We start from the raw sequence: 16805 nt of genomic DNA, 5'->3' as shown, positions 1-16805 counted from the left end.
TCTCTCTCTCTCTATTCTCTCTCTCTCTATATTCTTCTCTCTCTATTCTCTCTCTCTCTCTATTTCTCTCTCTCTCTATTCTCTCTCTCTCTATATTCTCTCTCTCTCTATATTCTCTCTCTATTCTCTCTCTATTCTCTCTCTCTATTCTCTCTCTATTCTCTCTCTCTATTCTCTCTATTCTCTCTCTATTCTCTCTCTATTCTCTCTCTATTCTCTCTCTCTCTCTCTCTCTCTCTCTCTCTCTCTCTCTCTCTCTCTCTCTCTCTCTCTATATATATAATCTCTATCTCAAAGTTCAATTATTATGATTAAATTACAACATGTTTGTTTAAAAAATGTAAATAAAAAAAAAAATAATAATAATAATTTTAGGTTTACAATCACCTAAGTATATTATATTTTAAATCTAAGATTGCTTTTGCATCCTATAAAGCCGCTTTACCAAGACATGGACTTTGCAGCCCTTCATTTCATCTTGTGAAGTGGGAATGTTGTGCATGACGCCGGTGATCCATTCACTCCGATGTCCTCCTCTCCTCTGCAGTCTGCATATTACAATTGCAGTGTACAGCGGTGTCATTGATTTATGTCAAATCTGTTTTTATATTTGATGTATTCTTATTGGAAGGGGCGACGTTCAGAATTCTGTGAGATAAATAAGAAGTGACTCTTAGGAGTTATACGTTTTGGATTGTTAATACCTGAACATAAATATATTACAACTGAAACGTGGGCAAACAGTTAAATACACTATATTACCAAAAGTATTGGGACGCCTGCCTTTACACGCACATGAAATTTAATGGCATCCCAGTCTAAGTCCAGAGGGTTCAATATTGAGTTGGCCCAACCTTTACAGCTATAACAGCTGCAACTCTTCTGGGAAGGCCGTCCACAAGGTTTAGGAGGGTGTCTATTGGTAATGTTTTGACTATTCTTCCAGAAGAGCATTTGTGAGGTCAGGCACTGATGTTGGACAAGAAGGCCTGGCTCGCAGTCTCCACTCTAATTCATCCCAAAGATGTTCCATCGGGTTGAGATCAGGACTGTGCAGGCCAATCAAGTTCCTCCACCCCAAACTCACTCCTTCATATCTTTATGGACCTTGCTTTGTGCACTGGTGGGCACTCATGTTGGAACAGGAAGGGGCCGTCCCCAAACTGTTCCCACAAAGTTGGGAGCATGAAATTGTCCAAAGTGTCTTGGTATTCTGATGCCTTAAGAGTTCCCTTCACTGGAACTAAGGGGCCAAGGCCAACCCCTGAAAAACAACCCCACACCATAATCCCCCTCCACCAAATGATTTGGACCAGTGCACAAAGCAAGGTCCATAAAGACATGGATGAGCGAGTTAGGGATGGAGGAACATGACTGGCCTGACCTCAACCCAATAGAACACCTTTGGGATGAATTAGAGCGGAGACTGCGAGCCAGGCCTTCTCGTCCAACATCAGTGCCTGACCTCACAAATGTTCTTCTGGAAGACTGGTCAAACATTCACATAGACACATCTCCTAAACCTTGTGGATGGCCTTTCCGAAAAGAGTTGAAGCTGTTATAGGAGCAAAGGGTGGGCCAACACAATATTGAACCCTCCGGTCTAAGACTGGGATGCCATTAAAGTTCATGTGTGTGTAAAGGCAGGAGTCCCCATACTTTTGGTAATATAGTGTATATATTTGCAAAAAATGTATAAGCACTTTCGTACTGCCTACGTGGGGTTTGGCAAGCCGCCAATTGTGTACACAGAGGGGTTTACCAGTCCTCTCCACCAGCCTCCGCCGCTCCGCTCTCCAGTAAAGAGGAGGAGGCAGCACTGTACTGGATGGAGAGTGGGAGTTGCCTCATCTAAATTTTTGAGTTAACCAGCAGGTGATTGGTTGCTAGGAAGCTGGGCGGTCCTAGCAAGCATTCACCAGCTTGTTACCGTAGTAGGAAAGGTTAACACCAGTGCCATGCTGCCTTCCACTCTCCTGTACACCTGCTGTAAGGTAATGGAGTGCTACCTATGCCCTGGTGTGCATTTGTGTGGGGGAGGGAATAATCTGAAGGTGACAGAGGACACTGCTTGGGGGGTGGGGGGTGTTAATGGGGGAAGAGGACATTACTGTGGGGGAAGGGGGCAGAAGACACTACTGTGGGGTGGGTGAGCAAGGGACACTATAGTGTCTGTGGGGGGAGACAATACATTGGGGGGTGATATAAAGGAAGGCAGAGGACTCTGCTTTGGGAGGGGGGCCCAGGACTAGAGGTGACCGATATGGGTTTTTCTCTGGACCATGCCGATATTTAGAAATCGGGGCTGCCGATATGTGATTTTTGCGGCCGATATTTTAGGCCAATTTTTTTTTTTTTGGCAGGTGGCACTGGTTGGCACTTAGCGGCCCACCCCCGACATCAAAGCTGAATTTTGACAGCTCCTGTCTTTCTGTATTCAGTTACATGTGTCAGTTTCACATACTCAGCGGCTCTTGCAAGAGTCAATTGCCACTCTGCCAATGCAGTGTGGTGAAGGGAGGAGGAACACTTGTAGGTCAACAGGGCACAGTGCGGTCAATATTAATCGGCCGAATTTGCATAATCATTTATGCTGATTTCTTAAAGACCAAATATCGGCCGATATATCCGTCGACATCTACACAGGACACTATTGTGGGAGGGAGGGGGGGGTAGAGTACACTGTTGTGAGGGGCAGAGGACACTACAGTGGGTGTGGGGGGGGGGGGGGGTTGTGAAGGGGCAGAGGACACTGCTGAGAAAGGGTGGGCAAGGACACTACAGTGGGAGGTATGAAGTGAAAGAGGGCAGAGGACACTACTGTATGGGGGGGGGGCAGAGGATACTATAGGGGGTGGGGGAGAAATTATGTGAAGGGGTGCAGGACACTGCTGTGGGGGAGATGTTGTGAAGGGGAGCAGAGGACACTACTGGGGGAGGGGGGATTGATGTGAACGGGGGTAGAGAACACTACTGTGGGAGGTGATGTGAAGGGGAGCAGAGGACAGTACTGGGGGAGATGGGGTTGATGTGAAGTGGGGCAGAGGACACTACTGTGGGGAGGTGATGTGAAGGGGGCAGAGGACACTACTGTGGGGAGTGATGTGAATGGGGGCAGAGGACACTACTGTGGGGAGTGATGTGAATGGGGGCAGAGGACACTACTGTAGGGAGGTGATGTGAAGGGGGGCAGAGGACACTACTGTGGGGAGTGATTTGAAGGGGGGCAGAGGACTACTGTGGGGAGGTGATGTGAAGGGGGGCAGAGGACACTACTGTGGGGAGTGATGTGAAGGGGGGCAGAGGACACTACTGTGGGGAGTGATGTGAAGAGGGCAGAGGACACTACTGTGGGGAGTGATGTGAAGGGGGGCAGAGGACACTACTGTGGGGAAATGATGTGAGCGGGGGCAGAGAACACTACTGTGGGGAGTGATGTGAATGGGGGCAGAGGACACTACTGTGGGGAGGTGATGTGAAGGTGGGCAGAGGACACTACTGTGGGGAGTGATGTGAAGGGGGGCAGATGACACTACTGTGGGGAGTGATGTGAAGGGGGGCAGAGGACACTACTGTGGGGAGTGATGTGAATGGGGGCAGAGGACACTACTGTGGGGAGTGATGTGAATGGGGGCAGAGGACACTACTGTAGGGAGGTGATGTGAAGGGGGGCAGAGGACACTACTGTGGGGAGGTGATGTGATGGGGGGCAGAGGACACTACTGTAGGGAGGTGATGTGAAGGGGGGCAGAGGACACTACTGTGGGGAGGTGATGTGATGGGGGGCAGAGGACACTACTGTGGGGAGGTGATGTGAAGGGGGGCAGAGGACACTACTGTGGGGAGGTGATGTGAAGAGGGCAGAGGACACTACTGTGGGGAGTGATGTGAGAGGGGGGCAGAGGACACTACTGTAGGGAGGTGATGTGATGGGGGGCAGAGGACACTACTGTGGGGAGTGATGTGAAGGGGGCAGAGGACACTACTGTAGGGAGGTGATGTGATGGGGGGCAGAGGACACTACTGTGGGGAGGTGATGTGAAGGGGGCAGAGGACACTACTGTGGGGAGTGATTTGAAGGGGGGCAGAGGACACTACTGTGGGGAGGTGATGTGAAGGGGGCAGAGGACACTACTGTGGGGAGGTGATGTGAAGGGGGCAGAGGACACTACTGTGGGGAGTGATGTGAATGGGGGCAGAGGACACTACTGTAGGGAGGTGATGTGAAGGGGGGCAGAGGACACTACTGTGGGGAGGTGATGTGATGGGGGGCAGAGGACACTACTGTGGGGAGGTGATGTGAAGGGGGGCAGAGGACACTACTGTGGGGAGGTGATGTGATGGGGGGCAGAGGACACTACTGTAGGGAGGTGATGTGAAGGGGGGCAGAGGACACTACTGTGGGGAGGTGATGTGATGGGGGGCAGAGGACACTACTGTGGGGTGTGATGTGAATGGGGGCAGAGGACACTACTGTGGGGAGGTGATGTGAAGAGGGCAGAGGACACTACTGTGGGGAGGTGATGTGAAGGGGGCAGAGGACACTACTGTGGGGTGTGATGTGAATGGGGGCAGAGGACACTACTGTGGGGAGGTGATGTGAAGAGGGCAGAGGACACTACTGTGGGGAGGTGATGTGAAGGGGGGCAGAGGACACTACTGTGGGGAGTGATGTGAAGGGGGGCAGAGGACACTACTGTGGGGAGGTGATGTGAAGGGGGGCAGAGGACACTACTGTGGGGAGTGATGTGAAGGGGGCAGAGGACACTACTGTAGGGAGGTGATGTGATGGGGGGCAGAGGACACTACTGTGGGGAGGTGATGTGAAGGGGGCAGAGGACACTACTGTGGGGAGTGATTTGAAGGGGGGCAGAGGACACTACTGTGGGGAGTGATGTGAAGGGGGGCAGAGGACACTACTGTGGGGAGGTGATGTGAAGGGGGCAGAGGACACTACTGTGGGGAGTGATGTGAATGGGGGCAGAGGACACTACTGTAGGGAGGTGATGTGAAGGGGGGCAGAGGACACTACTGTGGGGAGGTGATGTGATGGGGGGCAGAGGACACTACTGTGGGGAGGTGATGTGAAGGGGGGCAGAGGACACTACTGTGGGGAGGTGATGTGATGGGGGGCAGAGGACACTACTGTAGGGAGGTGATGTGAAGGGGGGCAGAGGACACTACTGTGGGGAGGTGATGTGATGGGGGGCAGAGGACACTACTGTGGGGAGGTGATGTGAAGGGGGGCAGAGGACACTACTGTGGGGTGTGATGTGAATGGGGGCAGAGGACACTACTGTGGGGAGGTGATGTGAAGAGGGCAGAGGACACTACTGTGGGGAGGTGATGTGAAGGGGGCAGAGGACACTACTGTGGGGTGTGATGTGAATGGGGGCAGAGGACACTACTGTGGGGAGGTGATGTGAAGAGGGGCAGAGGACACTACTGTGGGGAGGTGATGTGAAGGGGGGCAGAGGACACTACTGTGGGGAGTGATGTGAAGGGGGGCAGAGGACACTACTGTGGGGAGGTGATGTGAAGGGGGGCAGAGGACACTACTGTGGGGAGGTGATGTGAAGGGGGGCAGAGGACACTACTGTGGGGAGGTGATGTGAATGGGGGCAGAGGACACTACTGTGGGGAGGTGATGTGAAGAGGGCAGAGGACACTACTGTGGGGAGGTGATGTGAAGGGGGGCAGAGGACACTACTGTGGGGAGTGATGTGAAGGGGGGCAGAGGACACTACTGTGGGGAGGTGATGTGAAGGGGGGCAGAGGACACTACTGTGGGGAGGTGATGTGAAGGGGGGCAGAGGACACTACTGTGGGGAGGTGATGTGAATGGGGGCAGAGGACACTACTGTGGGGAGGTGATGTGAAGAGGGCAGAGGACACTACTGTGGGGAGGTGATGTGAAGGGGGGCAGAGGACACTACTGTGGGGAGGTGATGTGAAGAGGGCAGAGGACACTACTGTGGGGAGGTGATGTGAAGGGGGGCAGAGGACACTACTGTGGGGAGTGATGTGAAGGGGGGCAGAGGACACTACTGTGGGGAGTGATGTGAAGGGGGGCAGAGGACACTACTGTGGGGAGTGATGTGAAGGGGGGCAGAGGACACTACTGTGGGGAGTGATGTGAAGGGGGGCAGAGGACACTACTGTGGGGAGGTGATGTGAAGGGGGCAGAGGACACTACTGTGGGGAGGTGATGTGAAGAGGACATTTTTGTGGCACATTGTTTGTCCTTCATGCCATCTTTTTTGAGTGGCTTGATCTTTTTTGGGTTTTTTTTTTTTGTTAAGGGCTCACCACCCCCACTGCACTACACTAGCTAAGTAAGTTAGGTCTAATGATATGTATACTGCGTATGCATGGCTGCGGTTGGTGTGGATAAGAGCAATGGTCCTCGCACATCCACAAAAAGCCTTCTATACTTTTTTTTTTACAAAGCTTTAGTTGGAGTTTTAAATCTATACGGTTTTGGGAGAAACATTTGCGTAGAAAGCATCAATTACAGAGTGACGGCAACACAAATGAGTGAATTATCACTTTATAAGATACAAAGGGCAAAATGTATTGTCAAACTGGACTCCGATATCAAGGGGTTCCATGGTGGTAAAGGGCAGGAGTGAGGCGTAACAAACGGTAGGGAGAGCTCCCATGTCGCTTGTATTTTTTCCCCACAGAATACAAGGCTTTGTGTGAATGGAGGAGAGAAGGAGCGTGTATACTATATGATCTCTCCTCCATTCACAGAACGCATTGTTGGAAGGCTTTATTTGAATGGGTGAGGAGAGAGGAAGGTGCTGGGATGTGACTGAAGCCTTTCACTGTCTCTTCTTCCATCCTCAGACCACCTGGTGATCTGTATTGTATTCTCCCAATCAACATTGATTATTTGTAATCCTCATGCTGCTAGCATTAGTAAATAGATTGGAAAGTGTATCATATGTACGTGTTTTAAGCACTTCAGCTCCAGAAGATTTAACCCCCCCCATGATGACCAGGCCATTTTTTTGCGATACGGCACTGCGTTACTTTAACTGACAATTGCGTGGGGAGAGGTAAAGATCAGTGTTCCTGCTTAGCCAAAACAAGTGATCAGTGCCTTCCTCTTTTTACAGAACGCCAGTCTGCTGTGTTTACATAGGAAGATTTTCGTTCTGCCTCTGTGCTGTCTAAGCGTCAAGTCTGCGGTACCCGCCACTGGGGCTCCCACTGTGTAAAATCACAGCGGGAGCGGGTCGCTGGCATCGCTCACACCCCAGACCCAGAAGTTTTAGATCATGTACTAGGTACGTGATCTGGCACAGAGCGTCCACAGTAAATGTACGTGGGGCTGACGCTAAGCGGTTAAACCTTTTTATAATATATTATATATATATATATCTATATATCTATATATATATATATATATCTATATATCTATCTTCAGTTACTTCCTGGTTTCTTGCCTAGGTAAATAATGTCATTATAATGTCATACTACCCAGGAGTCTTCATTGGAAGGAGGGGTTTTCTCAGCTAAGCACATCCTCCCCCATGCATGCTTGAGCTAAGGACAGATGAATTCCAGGAAGTAAATGCTTCATACATCATTTGCCCTTACTTAAAGTGGTTGTAAAGTCAGAAGTAAGAATTTTTTATTTTTTTATCTTCATGCGTTCTATGCATGAAGATGAAGAAAAAAACTTCTGTGTGTAGCAGCCCCCCTAATACTTACCTGAGCCCCATCTCAATCTAGCGATGTTGCACGAGAGACTCGGCTGCCTGGGACTCTCCCTCTTCCCGAGACAGCGATGGAGCACCATAGGTTCCCGCTTCTGTCAATCAAAGTCAGTGAGCCAATGAGGAGAAGGGGGGGGTCTGAATGGACACCCAAATCTGCTTGCTGTGGGGGGGGCACTCGCCAGGAGGGAGGGGCCAGGAGTTGCAGCGAGGAACCCGAAAAGAGGATCGGGGCTGCTTTGTGCAAAAACCAATACAGGCCCAGGTAAGTATAACATGTTCATTATTTTTGAACGGGAAAAAAAAAAAAAAGAGGCTTTAGAACCGCTTTCAAGAGGAGCTGCAGTCCGCTCACATAATTTTATAATAAAAATATCTTTGCCATTCTGAAGCTTCCCTCCCAACCACTTGCATATTATTTTATATATACTGTGATCCCGCACTTGCCAAATATGCTGCACAAATCTCCCTCCGCTGAGTCTGGCTGCAGCCATTTTAACTGTGGGCAGCTGAAGCTGCTGCCTGTTCACTTCCTAGATTTACACAGAGGCACACCTCCAGCTCTGCAGTTCTCATTGGCCCTCTTATGACTCACCCCCCCCCCCTCCCTTCCTGGCAAACTCTGAGGAGAGAGAGAACTGTGTATGATGTCATAGGCCTAGGCTAATGACCACACAAGAAACAGGAAGTGTTATATTATAATATATTTTACTATCCAAAGTTAAAACAACAACAAGGGCAGAAGATTTAAAGCAGGAGTAAACCCGCTGACTTTTTTTTTTTTTTACACCTGCAAGGGAAAAGGCATAATGAGCTAGTATGCACCGCATACTAGCTCATTATTAAATACTTACCTTAGAACGAGGCGCCGAGGGAGCTGACATGTTCCCTTGGCGTGTCTTCCGGGTATTGCGGCTCCGGCGCTGTGAGTGGCCGGAGCCGCGATGCCGTCACTCCCGCGCATGTGCGTGGGAGTTTTCTTTCCGGCCAGGTCTGGCGTCTGCCGGACTTTCAGCCGAGAATCCCCTATGCGCATGCACCACTGAAGTCAGTGGCTCATTGTGAGGGGAATATCTCCTAAACTGTACAGGTTTAGGAGATATTCTTTTTACCTACAGGTGAGCCTTATTATAGGCCTTGTTATAGGCTTACCTGTAGGTTAAAGTCAACAATTTGACTATAAACCCGATTTAAAGCGGGAGACCCGCAAAAATTTTTTTTTTTTTAAATCCGCAGCTACAAATACTGCAGCTGCGGACTTTTTAAATAATGACACTTACCTGTCCTTCTCCTTATTGTCCTTAAACCTTTGTGGCTTCACTTTCCGGTTCCCTACTGCGCATGCGAGTCGCACAGTGCAATCAAAATGGTCCGCGCTGTCTCTGGGACCCGTGTGTTTCCCAGCAGACAGGCGGGACAGGAAGAGGCATAGACTCCCGCGGGTGTCTATGCCCAGAAGTGGGTGCAAATACCTGTCTTAGACAGATATCTGCACCCCCCCTCCCCCCTGAAAGGTGCCCAGTGTGACACCAGAGGGGGGGAGGGTTCCGAAAAGCGGAGGTTCAAATTTCGTGAACCTCCGCTTTAATAGATGGAAAGATGAAAAAATGAATTTAAGATGGCCCCGGCCAGAAATGCTAGGGGTGATTTTCAACAAAATAAAGCATGGAGACATGGATGGATGGGTGGAGGCATGGATGGGTGGAGGCATGGATGGGTGGAGGCATGGATGGGTGGAGGCATGGATGGGTGGAGGCATGGATGGGTGGAGGGATGGATGGATGGAGACATATATGGATGGATGGAGACATATGTGGATGGATGGAGACATATGTGGATGGATGGATGGATGGAGACATATGTGGATGGATGGATGGATGGATGGAGACATATGTGGATGGATGAATGGATGGAGACATATGTGGATGGATGGATGGAGACATATGTGGATGGATGGATGGAGACATATGTGGATGGATGGATGGAGACATATGTGGATGGATGGATGGAGACATATGTGGATGGATGGATGGAGACATATGTGGATGGATGGATGGAGACATATGTGGATGGATGGATGGAGACATATGTGGATGGATGGATGGAGACATGCATGGATGGAGACATATGTGGATGGATGGATAGAGACATGGATGGATGGAGACATATGTGGATGGATGGATGGAGACATGGATGGATGGAGACATATGTGGATGGATGGATGGAGACATGGATGGATGGAGACATATGTGGATGGATGGATGGAGACATGGATGGATGGAGACATATGTGGATGGATGGATGGAGACATATGTGGATGGATGGATGGAGACATATGTGGATGGAGACATATGTGGATGGATGGAGACATATGTGGATGGATGGAGACATATGTGGATGGATGGAGACATATGTGGATGGATGGAGACATATGTGGATGGATGGAGACATATGTGGATGGATGGAGACATATGTGGATGGATGGAGACATATGTGGATGGATGGAGACATATGTGGATGGAGACATATGTGGATGGAGACATGGATGGATGGAGACATATGTGGATGGATGGAGACATATGTGGATGGATGGATGGAGACATATGTGGATGGAGACATGGATTGATGGAGACATATGTGGATGGAGACATGGATTGATGGAGACATATGTGGATGGAGACATGGATTGATGGAGACATATGTGGATGGAGACATGGATTGATGGAGACATATGTGGATGGAGACATGGATGGATGGAGACATATGTGGATGGATGGATGGAGACATAAGTGGATGGATGGATGGATGGAGACATATGTGGATGGATGGATGGAGACATATGTGGATGGAGACATATGTGGATGGAGACATATGTGGATGGAGACATATGTGGATGGAGACATATGTGGATGGAGACATGGATGGATGGAGACATATGTGGATGGAGACATATGTGGATGGAGACATATGTGGATGGAGACATATGTGGATGGAGACATGGATGGATGGAGACATATGTGGATGGAGACATATGTGGATGGAGACATATGTGGATGGAGACATGGATGGATGGAGACATATGTGGATGGAGACATGGATGGATGGATGGAGACATGAATGGATGGATGGGGGGAGTTTTGCTTTGAATAATAAAAATGAATGAAATCGTGTTTTTGGTTTGTGGAGGTCAGGTACAGTGTAGATCCGCTTTAAGTAAACCTTTTGCCCGAAGTTCAGCTTTAAACACTGTTGTGATGAATGGCTTTTCACACTGATGATCGATGGATCCTCACGAAGGCTGTAGAAAGGAAACCTCATTAAGTGACCTCCTGTGTGTGTTTTTTGTTTGCAGCCTGGACAAGAAAGGAGACATCCATTATCTGCTTAAGTGGAAGGACTTACCCTACGACCAGTGCACCTGGGAGATTGATGACATCGACATTCCAGACTACGAGAATCTCAAACTAGCTTACTGGGACCACAGGTATCGATCGTCTGCGGGGAATCGCTAAGCACGTCATCACTGTCCTGATTACCTAACAAGTCTGCCCCTTCACCCCATTACTACCATACAGCAGAATTATATACAGTGGAACCTCAGATTGCGAGTAATGTGGTTAAAGAACGTTTCGCAATGCAAGCTATTTTTTTTTTTTTAATCTTGACTCACAAAACGAGCAGGATTCAAGCCTGTGTGGTGTGCAGTACCGCATTTAGCCAGTTTACACTTGCTTCAAAACAAGGCTTCGGATAGGCTTTGTTAAAGCTCTATGAAAGCCAATCAAAGCTCCTGTCACTAAATAAAATGGTTAGCTTAAAGTCCTGTTTACACCTTGCTTTTGCTTGGTGCTTTGATGAGGCCTTGGTGGAGCTTCAATGAGGCCTTGGTGGAGCTTCAATGAGGCCTTGGTGGAGCTTCAATGAGGCCTTGGTGGAGCTTCAATGAGGCCTTGGTGGAGCTTCAATGAGGCCTTGGTGGAGCTTCAATGAGGCCTTGGTGGAGCTTCAATGAGGCCTTGGTGGAGCTTCAATGAGGCCTTGGTGGAGCTTCAATGAGGCCTTGGTGGAGCTTCAATGAGGCCTTGGTGGAGCTTCAATGAGGCCTTGGTGGAGCTTCAATGAGGTCTTGGTGGAGCTTCTATAAGGCCTTGGTGGAGCTTCAATGAGGCCTTGGTGGAGCTTCAATGGGGCTTCAATGAGGCTTTTGCTAGAGCTTCAATGAGCCTTTGGTGTGACTTTGTGAGGCTTTGTGGGGCTTCGATGAGGCTTCGGTAGAGCTTCAATGAGCCTTTGGTATGGCTTCGAGGAGTCTTCAGTGGGGCTTCGATGAGGCTTCGGTGGAGCTTCGATGAGGCTTCGGTGGGGCTTCGATGAGCCTTGGGTGGGGCTTCGATGAGCCTTGGGTGGGGCTTCGATGAGCCTTGGGTGGGGCTTCGATGAGCCTTGGGTGGGGCTTCGATGAGCCTTGGGTGGGGCTTCGATGAGCCTTGGGTGGGGCTTCATTGAGCCCTTGGAGGGGCTTCATTGAGCCCTTGGAGGGGCTTCAGTGGGGCTTTGTGAGGCTTCAGTGGGGCTTTGTGAGGCTTCAGTGGGGCTTTGTGAGGCTTCAGTGGGGCTTCGATGACGCTTCGGTGGGGCTTCAGTTGGGCTTCAAGCAAGCTTTGCCATAGACTTCTATGGAGGCTTTGAAGACCCTTTGAAGCACCACTAAAGCTACATGGGGTATAATTTTTTTAAGTGAAGCAAAGCAAAAGCAAGGTGTAAGCAGGACTGTAAGCTAACCATTTTATTTAGTGACAGGAGCTTTGACTGGCATTCAGAGAGCTTTAACAAAGCCTTTAACAAGCAAGTGTAAACCAGCCATTAATGTGCGTTGAAGCCAAAGCCGAAGTATAAATGAGCCCTTAGTGTCCTCGTGTTCATTGGATTCTGCAGAAGCGTCTGTCATGCATTATCTGTTGCAGAGAGTTGATGCTGGGAGAAGAAGTGAGAACTCCGGCCAAAGTTCGGAACAGCAGAAAACTGAAGGACGAAAAAGACAAACCTCCGCTGACACCGATAGTTGACGTAAGTGATAACGCCCCTCGTGAATACAGTGCCTGCGCCAAGACCCAGAATATTTGTTACTTGGGACGTTGCGAAGGTTAATGAAGCACACGAAGTGAGCGCCGTAATGGCAGCCAATGGCCTGGAGATTGTGATCATTACAGATGCCCATAGGTGACTGGAAAAGAAAACAAGTCAGGTCTTTAGTTTAACCACTTGTCTACAAAGTTACATTTTATGAACCGCTTGGTAAACAAGTGGTTAAATCAGTAGCAGCTGTGAGCTGGGTACCGGAAGGTTTACCCCGCTTCATGACCAGGCCCTTTTTTGTCGTTCGTTCGTGCGACACTGTAATAAAATTGATGTCCCTTTTTTTTTTTCCCCCCACAAATAGAGCTTTCTTTTGATGGTATTTGGTGGTATTTAATCACCTCAGCAGTTTTTATTTCTTGCGCTATAAACAAAAAGAAAAAAAAAGATTGAAAATTTTGAAAAGAAAAACGAAGAAAAACAATATTTTTTACTTTCTGTTATAAAACATATCCAATAAAAAAAATGGAGAAAAAAAAATTCTTTATCAATTTAGGCCAATATGTATTCTGCGACATATTTTTGGTAAATAAAAACCCAATAAGGGTACAGTGGAACCTCGGATTGCGAGTAACGCTTTTTTACGAGTGTTTCGCAATACAGGCTTTTAAATCCTGACTCAGTCAGCGAGCGTTGTCTCTCAAGACGAGCCGGATTCAAGCCTCTGGGGTGTGCATTATCTCATTTGGCCAGAGGTGCAGTGAGGCGCCGGTGATGCTCGGAGACCCTAGGAGCCGCTCGGAGACTCTTGGAAATACTCCGTTCATAAGTGTCTCGGAGTGTCTGAGTGGTCTCTGAGTGTTTTCAGTTGTCCCCAGCACCCGCCTGCCCCACCTCTGGCTACATGCCATACTGCATAGATGAGAAGTGAAAGGGTAAAGTATTCCCGCGCTATTGTGGAATCTACTATAACAAATTCTATGGTGCAGCAGCCACCGTGCGGGTCAAACACCACCCACAATAAAATGTATAGAAAAAAAAAATCAATGAATGGTGTTGCACTCCAAAATAAAGTGCTGAAATAAGGTGACAGTATATATCAATTCATACACGTCCTGATATATAGAAAAATCCAATGCATAAATAAGCAGAGAATCAATATAATAGTGATTAATATAGTGCAATAAATGCAACTAAAGTGACTGTAGTGTATCCCCGATGAAGTCACGTGACAGTGACGACACGCATAGGACATACGGACACCGGAAGGGACATCCTGGCCGCGAGCTCGCCGCTCGTTGGATACATTGTACATATTGTTTATACTGAATGTGAGTACCCGACCTTTTGATATATGTGTAATAAAACATCTACTGTTTAAAGCCTACTACACTATATTGTTTCTTCCGAATTTCTCTGTATACCCGGTTTGATGCATTTTGAGCGGTGCTTGGCTATTTCACCCAGCCTTGGAGAAAGGCATCTATAGGAAATACCTCCTAAGCTCTGCACACACTGGGGTCCCTCAGGAGGAATAGGATGGGAGACCCCCCTCTCTCCTTAGAGCGATCATCCACCCCCTCCGTTTTCTCTGAATGCTGCTTACCTTACATCAGGTTGGAAGATCACATCACTTCCAAACTGTGACTCGTATGCACTATTTGCACTTTCACATATATGGACTATTGTTGAATATTTATTCTATTTATGCATTGTGTGTTTTTTTTTTTTTTCTGTATTTATACACTACAGTTACCTTATCTGCATTTATTGCACTATATCGATCACTATTATATTGATTCTCTGCTTATTTATGCATTGGATTTTTCTATATATCAGGATGTGTATGAATTGATATATACTGTCACCTAATTTCAGCACTTTATTTTGGAGAGCAACATTCATTGATTTTTTATTTATTTTTTATATATAGATAAGCAGTGGCCATGGCCAACAAATGATCTGAGTTTCCATTGATTCCTATGGGGAAACTCGCTTTGATATACAAGTGCCTTGGATTATAAGCATTCTTCTGGAATGGTTTATGCTCGTAATCCAAGGTACTACTGTATATTGATTTCTTTGCGCAAAAGTTATAGCGTTTACAAGCTATGGGATATATTTATGGAATTTATATTTATTTTTTACTAGTAATTGCAGCAATTGGCGTCTTAGAGTGGGACTGTGATATTGCTACAGACAAATTGTACACTGACACTTTTTGGGGACCACTAATACAGTGATCAGTGCTAAAAATATGCACTGTCACTGTATTCATGACACTGGCAGGGAAGGGGTTAACATCAGGGGTGATCAAAGGGTTAACAGTGTGCCTAACTTGTGCTTGTGTAAACTGTGGGGGGAGGTGCTTGTACTATGAGAAGGCAGAAATCCGTGCTTTGCACGAGCACATGATCACAACTTTCCCTTCTGGCAGAACATCAATCTGCCTTGTTTACATAGGCAGACCATCGTTCTGCCCATGTCTGGAACGATCAGTGGTGTCACGGCCGACGCGATGATTGGCTCCCGCTGTGTCCCATCACATCGGTAGTGGGCTGCTGGAGGCGCACGTGTGTGCCCCAGACCCGGAAGTGCAGGATCATGTACAGGTAAGTCCCATGGGAGCCACCTTGCTGCTGTATATATAGAGTATACAGTCAGCAAGTGGTTAAAAAGCATCCAGAATTTAGTTTAATCCTGAAGTGTCATCCATGCAATTTATCCAAATGACAGGTCACTGTTATCCTAAAGATCAAATGCACATATTCGCCAGCACACCACGAATCGGAAACTAGGTCCAAATCTTTATTGAAGAATGACCACATCAGTGCAACATTTTGGAGCCCTGCGGGATCCCTTTGTCAGACTGTATGAGGATCTACCTGACAAAGTGGTCCTGCACGGCTCCGAAACGTTGCACTATGTCTTCTGTGATGTGATCATTCTTCAATAAAGATTTGGACGTAATTGACGATCCGTGGTGTGCTGGCGAATATGTGCATTTGATTCGGTGATGTTTCCAGTTCCAATTGGTTGTTGCTGCAGCACCCGCTACTCCTAAAGCCTTATCCAGGGAAAGTGTGCAATGGGAAGATCGATACTACAGTGTTATCAAAAAGAAGCTCATCTGATCTGTAGCACAGGTACATTTCTTTGTTTCAGCCCACAGTGAAATTTGACAAACAGCCGTGGTACATCAACACCACCGGTGGCACTTTACACCCATACCAGCTGGAGGGACTCAACTGGCTGAGGTTTTCCTGGGCGCAGGGAACAGACACGATCCTCGCAGATGAGATGGGACTAGGGAAGACCGTTCAGACGATCGTGTTCCTCTATTCTCTCTACAAAGAGGTAAGCTGGTACATGACTCATGGGGAATCCGTAGTGGAGAAGGATCTGGGGGGGATCCATAGTGGAGAAGGATCTGGGGGGGATCCATAGTGGAGAAGGATCTGGGGGGATCCGTAGTGAAGGATCTGGGGGAGTCCATAGTGGAGAAGGATCTGGGGGTTTTAGCAGATCATAAGCTCAATAATAACATGCAGTACCAAGCTGTGGATTCCAAAGCGAGTAAAGTCCTTTCTTGTATAAGAAAGGTATGTACTCCAGAGAGAGAGATATCATCTGTACAAATCATTAGTAAGACCTCATCTGGAATATGCAGTTCAGTTTTGGGCTCCAGTTCTCAGAAAGGATATCGGGGAACTGGAGAAAGTGCAGAGAAGGGCAACCAAACTGATAAGAGGCATGGAGGAGCTCAGCTATGAAGAGAGATTAGAGGAACTGAATGTATTCTCTCTTGAGTAGAGGAGATTAAGGGGAATATGATCACCATGTATAAATACATAAGGGGTGATATGATCACCAGTTATAAATACATAAGGGGGGATATGAGCACCATGTATAAATACATAAGGGGGATATGATTACCATGTATAAATACATAAGGGTTCCATATAATGTTATTCACAGAGGACAAGGGGGGCACTCTTTACC

General features: G+C 47.8%; 1 protein-coding gene across 5 annotated transcripts in view; it reads left to right on the top strand.

The window, feature by feature from the left end:
- The window catches only part of CHD5 (chromodomain helicase DNA binding protein 5), a 279954-nt gene that overhangs the window by 141708 nt on the left and 121441 nt on the right, over window positions 1–16805 (top strand). For all 5 annotated transcript variants that reach the window (XM_077458298.1, XM_077458299.1, XM_077458297.1 and 2 more), the window contains exons 12-14: window positions 11080–11211; window positions 12692–12794; window positions 15969–16160. In XM_077458298.1, the coding sequence (XP_077314424.1) occupies window positions 11080–11211; window positions 12692–12794; window positions 15969–16160 (427 nt within the window). The remainder of the gene's footprint in view (window positions 1–11079; window positions 11212–12691; window positions 12795–15968; window positions 16161–16805) is intronic.

Source organism: Lithobates pipiens, unplaced genomic scaffold (assembly GCF_037356315.1).
Source record: "Lithobates pipiens isolate NorthernLeopardFrog02 unplaced genomic scaffold, aLitPip1_a1.2 Scaffold_27, whole genome shotgun sequence".
In the NCBI taxonomy this organism is placed as follows: Eukaryota; Metazoa; Chordata; class Amphibia; order Anura; family Ranidae; genus Lithobates; species Lithobates pipiens.
Note: the sequence above shows the minus strand (reverse complement) of the source record. Positions and strands in the feature narration are given on the sequence as shown.